This window comes from Phyllobates terribilis, unplaced genomic scaffold (assembly GCF_046119375.1).
Source record: "Phyllobates terribilis strain yellow unplaced genomic scaffold, ASM4611937v1 Scaffold_11__3_contigs__length_659146591, whole genome shotgun sequence".
NCBI lineage: Eukaryota > Metazoa > Chordata > Amphibia > Anura > Dendrobatidae > Phyllobates > Phyllobates terribilis.
The window spans coordinates 375,772,737-375,791,615 of record NW_027362771.1 but is presented as its reverse complement, the minus strand read 5'-3'; the positions used below and the strand labels follow the sequence as shown (position 1 = coordinate 375,791,615).

Genomic DNA, 18,879 nt, shown 5'->3' with positions numbered 1-18,879 from the left:
TAAGAAAAGCAATCAATCTTTTTCTAGTTAAAGCATTATAGGTATTATTTCATGTACTTTTAACATCACCAAATTTAAAATTAAATTCTTAACTTAATTTCCGACTAATATTTATAATATTAGAGTTCAGCTAAAACATATGTAAACCATAATTCAATTTTTCGTATATAATCTTGGCAACTCACCCTCACTTGTTCTTCTAATGACACCTGCAGAATTTTTTGGTAAGGTTACTTAGAATTTACTATTTTTTTACTCCCATGTGCTTGTGAAATAAATGAATGTACAGTGCTTGACACCCAGAAAAAGTCAACTTATGGACTTCGCACCACTTTACAAAAGTCAAATGTTGCACTCAGTGACTTCTTGCTGAGTAGAACCATTTCAAATGGTAGCAACTTCTCAATTAATTTTCAGCAAATCAGATTACAATGAATCCTGTTCTGATCTAATACATTCGTTATAAAACAAAATAAACTCAGAGAAATAGAAAATTGCACCAATGAATCAAACAGGTAACTTTGCAACTAGAGACGAGGAAATTTTTTGAAATTTGCATTCACCAACTTCATAAATGAAAAAATATATATATTTCCGGTGAATCTTAATACTGCCAAGCTTCCAATGCCCAGAAAGGTGTATATAACACTGAGGTCTCCAATAACTGTTCTGAGCTCCTTTTAATCTCTTTAAAGCAGGTGTGGGGAACCTCAGGCTTGCGGGCCGTTTACAGCCCCGAAGACCTTTATCCAGTCCCTGGGCAGATTCCCAGGGACCGCAGTGCGTAGGCTGGCAGCTGCATTTTGACAGCCGCTGGCCCATTAATTTCTTCTTGCTCTGTGAACATGCACACACAGTGTTCACTACTGAACACTGAGGCACGTGCAATGAAAGATTACATACTGACACCAGTGCCAGTGTCAGAACGTACATTACGGGCGGAGTTTGTGCGCAATTTGTATGGCCCCTGAAGGATGGTATAAATATCCAAATGGCCCTTAGCAGATAAAAGACTCTCCACCCCTTCTTTAAAGCAAACTAAAGCAAACACAGTCTTAGTAATGTTCAAGTGATCTCAACATATCTGTCTAGGAGAAAACAGATGGTAAACAGTAGAAATCAATAAACCATTTAAAAACTTTTTAGCCTACTTAAATTGTAAAAATGGTGCAAAAATTATCTCATTTAGGAATCAGATGCCTGCCTTGCTGGTATTTATGCCCTAACATAAAAAGCTGTGGCTATTTCACAAAGTATGGTGCTAAAAGTATCTCTGTTTAGGGAATATCAAGAGCTTTGTTCTTTATTAAATGAATAAGTAATAGATTTTTCCCAACCAGTACATAAATTATTCCTTTATTTAGGTTGTAATAACAGATGTGCTGTTTTGAAATTGAAAAAGCAATGGTTTCTCAACTAGGAATGAAAAAAATTCTCCCTTTTTTGGTTTGCTATTTTCAAAATGACTGACCAATTAAAATGGCAGAAGCTGCACAGTAAAAAAAATTGAGATGGGACAGGCAAGGAGATGTCTAACAGTGTAGAGTCAGTAATTGCATCCCTGGTAACAGTAATAAAGTATAGCACTATAAAACACAGTGGGCAGATCGGAGATGTGTGGCTGGCATGACTGTGCAGTGGTCGAAGCTACAAGTTAGAAAAATAAGACAGGTCAGGAAAGGAGATGTCTAGCAGTGCAAGAGACAGCAATAGAATCATCAGTACAGTATAGATGATATGACAGACAAGGAGTAGATGAATAGATGGACATGGGCCATCAGCATTGGCGTCATCCAAACGATGTAGAAGAAAATGGACAGGCAGGTGGTAGGCAGATGACACATTTGATCTAATCATTAGCATCAGCCATAGGTGAATGAAAGTTGGCACTGATCCATGCCTGATTTATTTTGCCAAATGTTATGTTTTCCCACTTGTGATGAATAACTTGGTCCGCTAGAGTGTGACAAAGCCACCGCCCATATGGAATAACCTCTCTGACAGTACACTGCAGGCTGTAATGCACAGTGCATTCATAAAAAACAGTTCTTGCCATAGGTCGAAACTGCTGACTCAAAAAAACATAGGATCAGGACTCAAGGTATCTGATAGAGAAACTGACGTAGTCTAGGTACAACAAAATCTGGCTCTTCAGCCAGTGAGTCTCTATTTGCTGAAAAGTGTCAGATTGGCACATCAGCAGATAAAACATGTGGTCCATCATGTCAGATATGCTGTCTTGGCTATTTGTTGTAGCCCTAGAGCATGCACATGTGGGGGAGCATTGAATCTCTAGGGAGCGGCATGGGTGTCCTGTTTAATTATACACTCAAAAAGTATCCATTTTGTGAAAGCTTCATCATGCAGGGAAAGTAATTTTATTCCTGGTAATACACCAATATGGACTCCCTTTCAGAAAGCCTAAAAAATTCCCCCACTTTGCTTTTATTTGAGGATATAAAAGCATGGCCATTTTGTTCTATAATTTCCAAAAATGTTTCCCTTTTCTCTGTCCCGTGCAAGGGCCCAATCTTACACAAGGTTGTACCAAAGCAAAACTTTTTTAGATATGTCAAAAACGATGGTGAATAAGAGATCTAAAGAAAATTGGGGGTAACTGAAGCCATCAACAGCAACAGAGCAGCATACATGGGTGTAATATTGGACTATTATAATAAAACAGTGTGCAAAGAAAAAAAACATTTTTCACAAGACGCACATTTTGTGAGATAGACAGTTGCATTTCAATTTTGGGAAAGTGGAGATTTTTCTTTCATTTAAAAAAAACCCTTTACAAAAAAATGGGAAAATAAATGCAAAAAATTATAGCTTATAGCTTCTCTGTCTCACAAGTCAGGAAACACTTTCTCTGACACACAATATTTTCTTTCAGTAGCAAAACTAGGACAGATGGGTATAGAACTGTCCTTTTCAGTGCATCAAGAATGAAAAAAAGTGTTTTTAGGGTGCTGTATTGCAGTGTATCACATGTTAATCAATTCACAGTCACACTGACTTTGCAAGTCCTGCAAGTCACTTGAATCTCTGTACTAAATTTCACAGACTTAGGCTACCGCCCCACTATCAGTATTTGGTCAGTATTTTTCCTTAATATTTGTAAGCCAATACCAGGTGAGGAAAAATCAGAGAAAAGGTTTACTAGAAACACGTGCACCAATTCTGCATTTCTGACCCACTCCTGGTTTGACTTACAAATACATAAGTCAAACACAAATTTCTAAACATTCTCTTAAAGCGAACCTACCACCAAGAAAACGCAATGCGATCTGCGGGCATCATGTTATAGAGAAGGAGGAGGGGAGGAGAATGATATGTCATTTTGGGAGAAAAGATTCAGTATAACCTGTGATGTGCCCACGATGCAGAAATGAAGTGGAAAATTCAGCTTCATTTCTGCATCTGCATATCCTTGCCCGGAGAAACGTGTGCGGAATTTGACACGCGTATTTCGCGTGTTTTTCACATGCACAATTGCCTTGCGTTTTTTAATGCATCGAGAAAGCAATTCCGCATGCGTAAACGCACAAATAATGGACATGCTGCGGATTTTTCCGCACATCAAAAACGCTGCGGAAAATTCTGCAGCATGGGCGCTGAAAGTGCGGATTGTCATTGGGGACCATGGGGGACGGATTTCCAAGCGTTTTACAAGCGTTTACGCTGTGCAAATTCCGCAGCAAAAATGCTTGAAAAACGCATCGTGGGCACACACCCTTATTCATTTGTACCTCCGCTCTTTCTGGGATTTCCAGTGGGCGGTCCTATCAGTGACTGACAGGTAAAGATAGCTATATAAAGATAGCTGTCAGTTATTGATAGCCCTGCCCACTGAACCAAAAAATGCCAGAAGGAGTAGAGGATTAAATGATGAAAATACAGGTTATACCTAGTCTTTTCTCACAGCACTATACATCAATTTACTGAGCTCCCCCTGCTTTATAACACGATGCCTGCAGATTATACTGCACTTTCATGGTGACAGGTTTCCTTTAAATTAACCCTTTCATGACCGGAGTAGTTTCCATTTTTTTGTTTTCGTCTTTTGCTCCCCTAGTTCCCAGAGCCATACATTTTTTATTTTTTTGTCAATATGGCCATGTGGGAGCTTATTTTTTGCGGGACGAGTTGTGTTTTGAACGACAACACTGGTTTTACCATATCATGTATTGGAAAATGGGGAAAAAAGTCCAAGTGCGGTGAAATTGCAAACAAAGTGCCACAATTCCACAGTTGTTTTTTTTTTTTTTACTACGTTAACTGAATGCTAAAACTGACCTGCCATTAATATTCTCCATGTCATTACGAGTTCATAGATACCAAACATGTATAGGTTCTTTTTTATTTAAGTTTTTCGGGATCTAGGGCTGGGTGAGGGCTTATTTTTTGCGCGCCAAGCTGACGTTTTTATTGATACCATTTTGGGGTAGATCCAATGTTTTGATTGCCCATTATAGAATTTTATTGCAATGTTTAGAATTTTTTTGTCGCTACACCATTTACTGATCAGATTAAGTCCTTTTTATTTTGATAGATCGGGAGATTCTGAATACGGCGATACCAAATATATTTATGTGTGGTTTTTTTATTGTTTTATTTTGAATGGGGCGAAATGGAAACTTGTATAAACCTTTATATTTTTTTAATATTTTTAAAAACATTTTTTTCTACTTTTTGCATGCTTCAATAGTCTCCATGGACTACTAGAAGCAGCACTTGCCTGACCGGCTCTGCTACATACAGGCGATGAGCAGATTGCCTGTATGTAGCAGATTTGCTCACTTGCTATGAGCGCTGACCACTGGGCGGCGCTCATAGCAATCTGGCCATGACATTCACAGGAATCTCCTGCAGACCCCGGGTTGTCATGCCAACCGATCGATGGCCCGCGATCATGTGACCGGGTCACCTATGGCCGGGGTAAGTGACGCACTTACAGAACGGCGATGTTAAATACTGCTGTTAGAATTTGACAGCGGCATTTAACTAGTTAACAGCTGCGTGTGGATTGCGATTCCACCCGCGGCTGTTGCGGGCACATGTCAGCTGTATAGATCAGCTGACATGTGCCCAGTTTAGCGCAGGCTCAGTGCCAGAGCTCGCGCTAAACAGAGGGTTATGACGTGGGGCGTACTAATAAGTACCACGTCATAAAGGGGTAAAAAAAATTACTTTTTTTTATAGAAAAATAGAGTCTGATACATCAAAGTGTTTACGCCAAAAAACTGATTTAAAATGCATAGAATGCAATGAATAGTTACAAAATATTTGTGCAATGCGGAAAATCGACACAGTTGGAAGGAGCCAGAACAAGGTACAAAAATGTTGCAACTTTGGGTGTATTCAAGCCTGTTTTGGCAAGCTCTCCCAAAATGTGCAGAGCTGGGAAGGAGATAGGGTGTACCCTACCCTAACTGGAGTTACATTTCTGGCAACGCGAACTGTGGCACACACCATTTGTAAGATGCGCCAAATTCATTAAAAGGCGTTCTAAAAGAATTAGAGGCATCTTATTCCTGCACATCCCTCATTAAAACTGGAGTACGAAACACTATTCTTTATAAATTGAGGCCAGAGTTTACTTTTGTGTATTCATCCAAATTGTTTACATATTTTTTTAATAGATATGATAGTTAGTATAGTCTATAAACATCCGATTTTTGGAAGCCACAGCACCCCAGCAAGCACCTTGACTTCTCTATTGCTAAACAGGCTCATTACAATACACTCTCATGAAAATTGGAAATTAAATTATGTCTTTTACTTGTTTTGTCCCATTGACATTGAGTAACTTTTATTTCAATGTAACACATCAGAGATTTCTCCAAACAATCCCTTTTACTGTGGTTCATTGAGGGATGTTAAACACATGCCTGTTAGCTGTCGTTTCTTTTAAAAAAATGTTTTACTTCTTTTTTTAATCAGGTTTTTGTTTCTCTTTATTGCTAAAATTGCAATGAGTGATGTATTATTTTAGAAAAATCTAAACCCGACAATGGCATCTGTAACAATAGGAACGTTAGTAGATCTAGCTTAATTGTCATATCTTTGGTTGGACAAGGACAGACTCCCAATCAATAGTCATAAACAGGCACTTAAAGGGAATCAGTCACCAGGATTTTGCTATCCCAATTGAGAGCAGCATGATGTAGGGGCAGAGACTCCGATTCAAGTGAAGTGTCACTTACTGGGCTGCTTGCTGTAGTTTCAATAATACCACTGTTTATCTGTTGCAGATCTGAATGATGATCTGGACAGACCTTTCTGCACACACCTTAGACTGACAAGTTTTTGTCTACATTGTGCATACAAAGAAAATTGCCAATCAGTCGTGGGGCGGGGACAGACCAAACTCATGAATTTCAAAGATTATATTGTAGCAGGTTTTCTAGTCATCTCAGTGATAATTGCTTGCAAATAAAACAGGGTTTTATCAAAACTACAGCAAGCAAAAAAGTAAGTTACTCACCTTCTGAATCAGGGTCTCTACATCATTCTGCTCTCATGTGAGATAGCAAACATGTGATAACAGAGTCTCTTTCAGATACAAAGAAACTTAGAAGGATCATTCATTGATGTATGATAATGCATCCAAATATATTAAAGGGACAACCCCTTTTGAATGCTCCCAATGTACATCATAAAATAAAAGACGCATACTTACCTCCTACACTGGTTCTGCTCCTCCCCTTTGAGTTCTGTGTCCCTTGGCGGTCATGTGATCTTGGATGCAGAATTCAAATGACAAACAATTGGTGGGGATTGATCGGCTGCAGCCTTCACTGTTCCATCAGAGTGGAAATCCACTCCCAGTGAAGGCTGCAGCCAATCTGAAATAGCTGATAGGCTGCAGAACTGATTTGACATTCTTTATGGGTACATGGGGATGCAAGCATACTTTTTTTAATTTTATGATACACTGTAGTGGCAGTCTAAAGGGGTAGTTTAGTAGTGGACAAACACTTTAAGAACAGTAGATTGATCACAAACAATCTTAACTTATTAAAGTATTTCAATGCCAAAAACATAGACAGTTTTAAAATGAGCTGATCTTGGCTTTTCACTGATTTTACAAAGGTAACAATGAAAACTTTTTCAAAATATTGAAGTCTTTTCAGTCATCCTTATCGTGACCATAAGCAATGTCTATCCAATAAAGAATAAATGATAATCATCAAGCTGTGAAATCTATGTTGTACTTACATAAACATCTAGTATTTCATTTGTTGGTCCCTCCGCTAGAAATGATTCGCCTGCAGTGCTTGATATTTCATTTGGTCGCTTATATGTGAACATTGTTCCTCCGCCTTCATATTTTCCAGGTCTGTCAATTGCCCAATTCCCATTGATGATTGATCTGCCAGATCGACTTCGGAGAGCTAGTAGACAGAAAAATAAAAATAATAATATTATACTGCGAGAAACATAATACTGTATTAAACTGGAACCAACCTATAAAGCATTAGAAAAATCTTGTTGAGGTGTTTTTAAAACATGCATCAATAAATCATTACTAAACTTCTAAAAAAACTATTAATAATGGCCAGAGATAAAACAAAAGAAGCATTTAATACACGGGATATTATAATACAGAATTTAAAAAAAATATGAAATACAATAAAACTTCATATTTTATAAAGACTAAGTAAAAACACAATTCAGTGGGCTAATGCCAGTGTCATATGATATACAATGCCTTTTAAAATTTATTGTAGCTTCAAGCGGTTGGCCCAAAATCAAAACAAGTATCTGCGGACCCAACTACTGAGACCCCAACTAATAATCGTGAAAATCAGGATCAAGACTACGGCAGACCCCATGGCTATCTGCCCACTGTCCAGGCCTTCGCACCTTTGTCACGTCGCATTTCTGGCCCAGTGTTCATTTTAGGCCACGGCTTCCAGCCACAGGAAGGCTCTTGAGGTCACTGTGCATGATCCGGAGCCAATCCCAAGCCAGAAGCCCTGGGCTAGAGCGAACACCAGACCCAAAATGTGATGTGACAGAGGTGCAGAAGACCGGACAGCAGAAAAGGAGCAGCAGGGATGACCACAAAGGTGAGCATTGAAGTATGTTTTTTTTATCTTTAAACTTTTGACGGGCACTTACCTCTCCGGCTGTCCTCTCTGCTTCGTGCCTGCTGTGACGTTTTCCATACCCCCATTATACTGCGCTTCTCTGGCCCATTGTTCACTCTAGTCCGGGGCTTCCAGCTGTGAGCAGGCCTTAGAAGTCAATACTTGTGGTAAGAAACCCCGACATAGTGTGAACACCAGGCCTGAGATGCAATGGAGGCATGGAGGACCGGACAATGGGCAGGGAGCAATGGGAGCGGCAGACAGGTGACAGACACCACAGCATAATGAGGGATATTACATTTGCGGAGAATAGCTTCTCTGAAAATCAAATTTCCTGGTAAATTCCAAGCAAACAAGCAAATTCGGATTTTGTCAGATCTGTTCATCCCTAGTTAGGATGTTTGAAAGGATGAGAGTTTAGCAGCATTTTTTTATTTATTCAATTAAAGTTGCAAAACTCATTTTATTAGGGACAACTTTACTTTCGAAATGACTTTTTAGGGGCTGACGTCAAAAAACACCAAACAAGAACCAATTTTAAAAACCCCTCAAGGTATTAAAATGTTTCTTTAGCTACAAATTTCTCCTTTTCAATATAGTAACAGGACATAACGGACCCCACAATGTGTTGTTTAATTTCCCCTGATTACGCCAATACCCACAAGTGTTTGGAAATTGTTGTTTGGAAACAAAGCAGGCCTCAGAAAGGAATACTATTTGACTTACTTTTGGAGCCCAGACTATGGATGCTATATCACATTTAAACAGCTCTTCAGGTGCCAAAACAGAAAAAAAAAACAATCCACAAGAGATGCTGTTTTGGAAACTACAACCCTCAAGCGCTTCATTTTGAGGTGTGTTAAGCATCTTGAACCTATAGGTACTTCACATTTTATACTGTTGGGCCGTGAAAATGAAAAAATATTTTTCTAACAAGATGTTGATTTAGCCCCAATTTTTACATTTTTTACAAAGGTAATGGAAAAAATAGATTGCCAAATTGTTGCGAAATTTTTCATAAGTATGCTGATACACCATATGTGTTTAGTAGCTACTGTACAATTTAGGCAAATGTCAGGGCTCAGAAGGTAAGGAGCGCTATTTAGTTTTGGCACTCAATTTTGGCTGGAATAGATAGCTGACACCATACCATCTTTGAAGAGTTGATTAAGTGGCAAGCTTCAGAAACTCCCATAAGTGACCCCATTTTGGATACTACACCCACATATGAATTCATCTAGCGGTTTCATTAGCATCTGGAATCAACTTATGCTTCACAGAATTGTATAACGTGGGACCATGCAAATAAAGAAATTAATTTTTTTGCACTAAGATGTTGTTTTAGCTCCACATTTTTCAATTTCACTATTAGTAACAGGAGAAAATGGATCTGGTAATTTGTCTGCAAATCCCTGATATGTGGTCAGAGACTATGGTTCAAAATCACTGTAAAGCTCAGAAGGGAAGGAGTGCCATTTTGGATTACAAATTTAGCTGGAAAGGTTTCTGTGTGCCATATCACATTGTCAGAGCCCTTGAGATATTAGAACATCACCCAAAAGTGACCCCATTTATTAAATTATACCCCTCGTTGAATTCATCTAGAGGTGTAGTGAATGTGTTGACACCACAGATGCCATTGGATCAAAAACATAGAAAAAAGATGTTTTCATCACTAAAATATTGTTTAAACACCAGATTTTTTATTTTCACCTGGGTTAATAGGTAAAAAAGGACACTACAATTTGTTACCAAATTTCTTGCAAATACGGCAATACCCCAAATGTGTTTGTAAACTGCTGTTTGCGACATTGCAGGGCTCAGAAGGGAAGGACTGCATTTTGACTTTGACTTCAATTGAATAGGAGGCGGATGTGCAGTACACCACGGCGGCCACTATCACTTGACGGCGGAGCCCCGCAGGTGAGCACTTCCGGCCGGTGGCCACCCCCTTTAAAGGTGTTGTCCACTACTTTTTAAGATTCCCCCAATGTTTTTACCCTGTGATTATAAGACTTTTTGTAATTACCTTGCTGTGTCTTTATTGCCTGTGAGCGGCGCTATCCTTGACTTCTCACAGGCATCACGTGACCCCCCCCCCCCCCCCGCTGCAGCCGGCCTTGACATCCGACAATTTCACATCATGTTCCGGATGCAGCCGGGGGTCTCTCTGTGCTGCGTTCAATGGTGGATGCTGGGCTGTGGGTGGGGTTATGCTGCACGTCACACCCAGCATGCACCGCACGCTTTCCCTCTCCTCATTCATGGGGAAAGCGCGCCGTGGATCCTGGGTGTGACGCGTGGGATAACCCCGCCCACGGCCCAGCATCCACCGCGGGGACCGCGTCACTGATGTCACGCCTCACTTGACGTGACATCAGCTGGGGGCCACGTGATGCCTGTGAGCGGCCAGTGATAGCGCTGCTCACAAGCAATAGAGACACAGCAAGGTAATTACAAAAAGTCTTATAATCACAGGGTAACACACTGGGGGAATCTTAAAAAGTTGTGGACAACTTCTTTAATTAGTCCAATTACTTTAGAGCCCCTGAAATGAGACGGCTTTGAAGAAAATGGTTGCAATTCCTAAACATTTCACAGGATATTTTTGTTCAACCTCTTTAAATGAACCTGAAAGTCTACACTTCAATTGCATCTCAGTTGTTTCATTTTAAATCCAAAGTAATGGCAGCAGAGTCCAAATCACAGAGATTTGGTCACTGTTCAAATATTTCTGGACCTAACTGTATATACAGTACAGACCAAAAGTTTGGACACACCTTGTCATTTAAAGATTTTTCTGTATTTTCTTGACTATAAAAATTGTACATTCACGCTGAAGGCATTACAACTATGAATTAACACATGTGGAATTATATACTTAACAAAAAGTGTGAAACAACTGAAAATATGTCTTATATTCTAGGTTCTTCAAAGTAGCCACCTTTTGCTTTGATGACTGCTTTGCACACTCTTGGCATTCTCTTGATGAGCTTCAAGAGGTAGTCTCCGGAAATGGTCTTCCAACAATCTTGAAGGAGTGCCCAGAGATGCTTAGCACTTGTTGGCCCTTTTGCCTTCACTCTGCGGTCCAGCTCACCCCAAACCATCTCGATTGGGTTCAGGTCTGGTGACTGTGGAGGCCAGGTCATCTGGAGTAGCACCCCATCACTCTCCTTCTTGGTCAAATAGCCCTTACACAGTCTGGAGGTGTGTTTGGGGTCATTGTCCTGTTGAAAAATAAACGATGGTCCAACTAAACGCAAACCAGATGAAATAGCATTCCACTGCAAGATGCTGTGGTAGCCATGCTGGTTCAGTATGCCATCAATTTTGAATAAATCCCCAACAGTGTCACCAGCAAAGCACCCCCACACCATCACACCTCCTCTTCCATGCTTCATGGTGGGAACCATGCATGTAGAGTCCATCCGTTCACCTTTTCTGCGTCGCACAAATACACGATGGTTGGAACCAAAGATCTCAAATTTGGACTCATCAGACCAAAGCACAGATTTCAATTGGTCTAATGTCCATTCCTTGTGTTCTTTAGCCCAAACAAGTCTCTTCTGCTTGTTGCCTGTCCTTAGCAGTGGTTTCCTGGCAGCTATTTTACCATGAAGGCCGGCTGCACAAAGTCTCCTCTTAACAGTTGTTGAAGAGATGAGTCTGCTGCTAGAACTGTGTGTGGCATTGACCTGGTCTCTTATCTGAGCTGCTGTTAACCTGTGATTTCTGAGGCTGGTGACTCGGATAAACTTATCCTCAGAAGCAGAGGTGACTCTTGGTCTTCCTTTCCTGGGGCGGTCCTCATGTGAGCCAGTTTCTTTGTAGCGCTTGATGGTGTTTGCAACTGTACTTGGGGACACTTTCAAAGTTTTCCCAATTTTTCAGACTGACTGACCTTAATTTCTTAAAGTAATGATGGCCACTTGTTTTTCTTTACTTAGCTGCTTTTTTCTTGCCATAATACAAATTCTAACAGTCTATTCAGTAGGACTATCAGATGTGTATCCACCAGACTTCTGCACAACACAACTGATGGTCCCAACCCCATTTATAAGGCAAGAAATCCCACTTAGTAAACCTGACAGGGCACACCTGTGAAGTGAAAACCATTTCCAGTGACTACCTCTTGAAGCTCATCAAATGAATGCCAAAAGTGTGCAAAGCAGTCAACAAAGCAAAAGGTGGCTACTTTGAAGAACCTAGAATATAAGACATATTTTCAGTTATTTCACACTTTTTTGTTAAGTATATAATTCCACATGTGTTAATTCATAGATTTGATGCCTTCAGTGTGAAGGTACAATTTTCATTGTCATGAAAATACAGAAAAATCTTTAAATGAGAAGGTGTGTCCAAACTTTTGGTCTGTACTCTATATATTATATATATATATATATATATATATATAAATCAATTTCACATGCTGTTGTGCAAATGGAATAGACAATACATGGAAATTATTGGCAATTATCAAGACACACTCAATAAAGGAGCGGTTCTGCAGGTGGGGACCACAGACCACATCTCAGTACCAATGCTTTCTGGCTTATGTTTTGGTCACTTTTGAATGTTGGTTGTGCTTTCACATTCGTGGTAGCATGAGACAGACTCTACAACCCACAGAAGTTGCTCAGGTAGTGCAGCTCATCCAGGATGGCACATCAATGCGAGCTGTGGCAAGAAGGTTTGCTGTGTCTGTCAGCGTAGTGTCCAGAGGCTGGACCAGGAGACAGGCCACTACACCAGGAGACGTGGAGGGGGCCATAGGAGGGCAACAACCCAGCAGCAGGACCGCTAACTCCGCGGAACAGGAGGAGCACTGCCAGAGCCCTGCAAAATGACCTCTAGCAGGCCACAAATGTGCATGTGTCTGCACAAACGATTAGAAACTGACTCCATGAGGGTGGTATGAGGGCCCGACGTCCACAGATGGGAGTTGTGCTCACAGCCCAACACCGTGCAGGACGCTTGGCATTTGCCACAGAACACCAGGATTGGTGAAGTCGTCATTGGCGCCCTGTGCTCTTCACAGATGAAAGCAGGTTCACACTGAGCACATGTGACAGACGTGACAGAGCCTGGAGACGCCGTGGAGAGCGATCTGCTGCCTGCAACATCCTTCAGCATGACCGGTTTGGCAGTGGGTCAGTAATGGTGTGGGGTGGCATTTCTTTGGAAGGCCGTACAGCCCTCCATGTGCTCGCCAGAGGTAGCCTGACTGTCATTAGGTACTGAGATGAGATCCTCAGACCCCTTGTGAGACCATATGCTGGTGCGGTTGGCCCTGGGTTCCTCCTAATACAGGACAATGCCAGACCTCATGTGGCTGGAGTGTGTCAGCAGTTCCTGCAAGATGAAGGCATTGAAGCTATGGACTGGCCCGCCCGTTCCCCAGACATGAATCAAATTGAGCATATCTGGGACATCATGTCTCGCTCCATCCACCAAAGTCATGTTGCACCACAGACTGTCCTGGATTTGGCGGATGCTTTAGTCCAGGTCTGGGAGGAGATCCCACAGGAGACCATCCACAACCTCATCAGAAGTATGCTCAGGCGTTTCAGGGAGGTCATACAGGCACGTGGAGGCCACACACAATACTGAGCCTCATTTTGACTTGTTTTAAGGACATTACATCAAAGTTGGATCAGCCTGTAGTGTGTTTTTCCACTTTAATTTTGGGGGTGACTCCAAATCCAGGCATCCATTGGTTAATAAATTTGATTTCCATTGATGATTTTTGTGTGATTTTGTTGTCAGCACATTCAACTTTGTACAGAACAAAGTATTCAATGAGAATATTTCATTCATTCAGATTTAGGATGTGTTATTTGAGTGTTCCCTTTATTTTTTTTGAGCAGTGTATAATATATATATATATATATTGTGATGTAGCAGACATCCCTTTAATGGTTCAGTGTAGTTTGAATGACCATGTACCTTCCCCTTTAACTGACTGGTCACATGACCGTGACATCACACAGGTCTTTTTGCACACAGTTAAGGTCCTATCTGTGGGTTGTGTGTGCTGCAGTATATATAAACCCTGTGTGTTCCTGTGTGGGTGTGTTCCGGTGTGTAGGAGTTCCTGTGTGTTGGGAGTTCCTGTGTGGGCACCGTGTGAGAGGCACGAGGCTGTTCCCTGTGTGTGTGGGGGAACACCGCTCGTGTGAGGCCTGGAGTGGCCTGGTGGACTCCGGTGGAGGTGAAGCCAGGATCCCTGTGTGAGAGTGTGGGGGATGCCAGTAAGCCTCGGAGTGCCATACAAGAGGCCTGGTGGACTCCAGTGGAGGTGAATCCTGGATTCCTCTGTGAGAGTGTGAGGGATGCCAGTAAGCCTCGGAGTGCCACACAAGTGTCCTGGAGGGTGAAGCCTGGATATGAAATGTGCAATATGCCAGTAAGCCTTGGACGGGAGTAACGGCTGGAGACCACGTGTGGTAAGCCGTGAAGCCACAGTGGTGGCGTATGAAATGGACTATTACAGCTGAAGCCGGCAAAAGGTAATACTTTTGTGTTATGGACATTTATATGGACATTGTGTTAGTATTACCTTGCGGAAGGCTGTAATTAGAGCCAAGTGGGCCGGTCTGCCACTTGGGCTCATGGACTTTATGTATGTGAACTACGGTTTATGAAGTGTAATAAACTGTGGACTGTGAAACACGGCAAAGTAGTTGCTGGTGTGCATTGATTGACGCAGCGAAGCGAGTATCCCCCAGGATAATAAGTAGCGCTGCCTTACTATATATATTATATATATATATATATATATATATATATATATATATATATATATATGACACTCCATTTGTAAAAATCATCTTCTTTCTCAAGATCAGTGGGATTTTTAATTTTATACTTTACAGCTCGTTGGCTAGGTTACCAGCCACCTCTGCAATCTATCAGTGATGACCAGTCTCCTAGACAAGGAGTGCATTGCTAGAAAATGGTGCTCTGAAGCTGGTCAGACTGCTGGATTTGGATGCTTCTGCCCCTGCACTCCTTCGACGTTGTAGAGGTAAAGCCGACTCTGCTTGCAGCATGGGAGAGTGAACAGTTCAAGCCAGCAATGCAACCTTGCCATTGGCCTGAATTGTCAATCATCAGGAGCTCACTGCCACTGGCAAGTAAAAAGCCAGGGTTGGGGAGCAATGCTCTTCTGAAGATAAGTGCATCAAACAACCCATTTAAGGCCCATTGATGCTTTTCTGCCAATTATAACGTTTTATGAATATGAATACAATAATCTATGTCCCAGTTTGTCCCCTTAAAGTAGTCTGATCTACATAATTGGTTTTATGTTTGACTTCTTATTTTCACTATTAAAATTAGCAAAACCCCATTAACCTCTCTCTGTTCTCTTCCTGTTTTCTAAATTCAGGACCCAGAATTCCTCCACATTAGAGATGAAAATATCAAAGATTATTACTGCTTGGAAAATAAAATTCTGCAAAACATAAATTTGTTGTAAAAGAATAATAGTAAAAACAGCTAAATCATGTAAATAATATAAGATATCAAGTCCATCAGGAAGATTCCTATGTGTCATTGAGACATTTCTCTTATTCACATGAACATCGGCTTTCTTACCCCACCAGTACTATGCTTTGTACATTAGTCTGTATATGACATCAGTGGTGGTTAACTGTAATATAAGACCTGATAATCTGTATGTGTATTAGTTTACACAATTTATGTCTGTATTTCCTTTGATCATATACTCTAACATCTGCAGTAGACATAATATTATTCATACATCTAATAAACACTCCATATCCTGTTTAAAGCCGATAGTTGATATGTATTAGTTAACCAGCCATTCTCATATCTTGTAATGGGAATGCGTCTCAGGACTGAATTCTCAGCCCTGGTAATGTGATTTTTATGTAACTCTCTCACATAATTTTCGCCAAGTAATCGGAGCATTTATTGTATCAGCTGAACAACTGAACATTTTTTACAAAATGAGGCCAGAAAACTACTAGAGGATCTGTTGATACTTCATACGGGAACTTTAGAATGATGTCTGGATAATTTGTGATCTTATCGTGATAGCATAAAATAGGAAGAAACCAGAGTGTGTGGGAAAGAGTATTGTGCCTATTTTACTAACTACACCATTCTGTAGAGATGGACAGATGAAAAGTATGGGATTTCATTTCACTTTTCAGCCATTTGTTCCTAAATGTCAATAAAGTGTAGCCTTCACCAGACTCAACCATCTTCGGGCTGATACAAAAACCGTGCTTTATTCTACTCTGTCTTCATGCTATACTTTTGATAAAAACTTTTAAAGGGGATATCACATAAAGACAACTCTTGTCCATATATTCCATTAGGGCACATGGTTGTCATTGAGGACGGTCTATTCGTGAGAACAGGGAGCCCATAGGACAGATATGACACATCTATGTAAAACATGGACAGCTATTCATATGAATGACTGCCAAGTCATTGGGGCACATTTCCATTCAATGAGTATTTTGCATTATATGACTATAACAAACCATTACTGGCCCTCAAAGTGATATCACAATGGAAACACAATGGAAAACATCACACAGAAAAAATGACATGTAGAAGTGTGAGACAGTATATAGAAGATAGCCAGGAGTGGTCTATAACCTTCCTACTACAAGCTACCTTTACATTGAAAGCATGTATACTCAAGGAGAAGTAGCCCACCATTTGGAAAACTAACTCATTGGAGGTTGAATATGTCTATTTCTATTTGCTTATAGAGCACCAACATGTTACATCGTCACCATTCACTGCCCCCAGTTCGGCTCATAGTCTAAATTCCCTGTGTGTGTTTGGAGTATGGGATGAAACGTAGGTGTCCAGAAGATATCCACACAAATATGGGGAGAACATACAACGCAAATGTCCATGGTGAAATTTGAACCCAGGACAAAATGATGCAAAACAATTTGGTGCACAATGTAACTGGTGTTGGACTGTGGTTCTTTGAATCCACAAGAGAAAATTATTCTGAGTATTCACCATTTATCTCTGTCTACATTTTTTTTATTGTTAAAATGTGTTTTTTACATTGCACATGCAGAACACTAATCAATCAAATTGAATGTATTATTTTAGAACCGATCCCTAGGACATGGACCCTATCTAATATATATAATCGTCTTATCCCGTCTGTCTGTCTGTCCTTCTGTCCAGGAAATCCTGCGTCGCTGATTGGTCCGGCCGCGGCCAATCAGCGACGTGGGATTTCAGAAAAAGATAGCGGCCGTTAGTGGCTCATCTGCCACACGGAGGTCAGCGGCAATGCAGCCGGGAGATGACCCCGACCGGCGGCGCCACTGCCCTCCATGCGGCTACCGTCGGGAGATCAGTGCCTAGGGCTGCTGATCTCCCGACGGCAAGTGTGAAGGGAGGACCGGGGAGCGGCGCCGCCAGTCGGGATACTTCTGCTGCGAGCAGCCGCTCATCTCCCGGCTACTCACAGCGGAAGTACCCGCACAGGCGGCGAAGCTCCCCGGTCCTCACTAATACGATTCGCCGGCCGCGACCAATCAGTGATTTTGGCACCAAATTTAAACACCGCTCTACTGATTGGTCGCGGTCGCCGGCCGCGATTAATCAGCAATTTTGGCGCCAAATTTAAACAAGCTCTCCGTTCCTCACTAACACAGTTCGCTGATTGGTCGCGGCCGCTGGGCGCGACCAATCAGCGATATTGCCGCCAAATTTAAACACTGCTTTGCTGATTGGTCACAGTTGCAGGCCGCGACCAATCAGCGATTTTGGAGCCAAATTTAAATAACGCTTTGCTGATTGCGCCCGGTCGGCCGCATACATATTCTAGAATACCCGATGCGTTACAATCAGGCCACCATCTAGTTTTAAATAATTAGCTACAAAGGATGTCTTCTGGAGAACCTTTGGGACCCATTATTGTATCAGAGTCTAGACCCTTCAAAGATTCCTATGGTACTCTGATGGGCCAATCTGAACACAGTTACATAGGCTGAAAAAGGACCCAGGTCCATCAAGTTCAACCTTTCTCTACCAATTGTACATTTTGTCACTAATTTATCTTTAACCCACAATGTTATGTGTATTGAGGAAATCATTCAGACCCTTTTTTACATGAATGTAAAAATGAATGAATGTAAAAATATGAAATTAGCTAGTTAAGCTATTTAGAAAGGTCTATGCTGGTTTCTTCTAGTAGAGTATGGAAGCATACAAAATATGAATATATGCATAATTGGTAATGCTCTACTGAAATTGCTATTAAACTGTCTATCTTTGTACCATGTTAGCCATTAGCCATTAAAAGGTATCAACCACTGAGGCTTCTCAAATTGTTGTATTTTTATATTAAACTGTCAAAACTCATCTACTAAGCAATAAACATTGTATTAAAATACATTTATGAAATGTTCTATTATACTTTTTAAGTGTGCATTTCAGAACACATACTGTATAATTAAGGTTTTACGTATCTACCATAATATGTTGAATTAAAAAGGCTTTATTTTGTTTTGAATTAATTCAGGTACGTGGTAATTATATTAACTTACACAGATTTAATGAAACCTAGTATTATACAATTAAATTATAAAGTGACACCTGCCCCAGGTGTTAAGAAAAGGGCAAGTTGCCAAATGCAGAGCACCTTCAGCATCTGGCACATTTAGTGGTAATATTGAACCGCATATTATTACGCCTTCACTCCTCTTTGAAATGTTACTGTAACTGATATTTAATTAGGCAAATGAAGACTAGAACATAGGCAACAAGTACA

At 40.9% G+C, this 18,879-nt stretch overlaps 1 protein-coding gene across 2 annotated transcripts in view; it reads right to left on the bottom strand.

Annotated features, from left to right (window-relative positions):
• THSD4 (thrombospondin type 1 domain containing 4) overlaps positions 1 to 18,879 on the bottom strand; it is a 922,628-nt gene that overhangs the window by 54,495 nt on the left and 849,254 nt on the right. For both annotated transcript variants that reach the window (XM_073652947.1, XM_073652948.1), the window contains one exon: positions 7,222 to 7,397. In XM_073652947.1, coding sequence (XP_073509048.1) covers positions 7,222 to 7,397 — 176 coding nt within the window. The remainder of the gene's footprint in view (positions 1 to 7,221; positions 7,398 to 18,879) is intronic.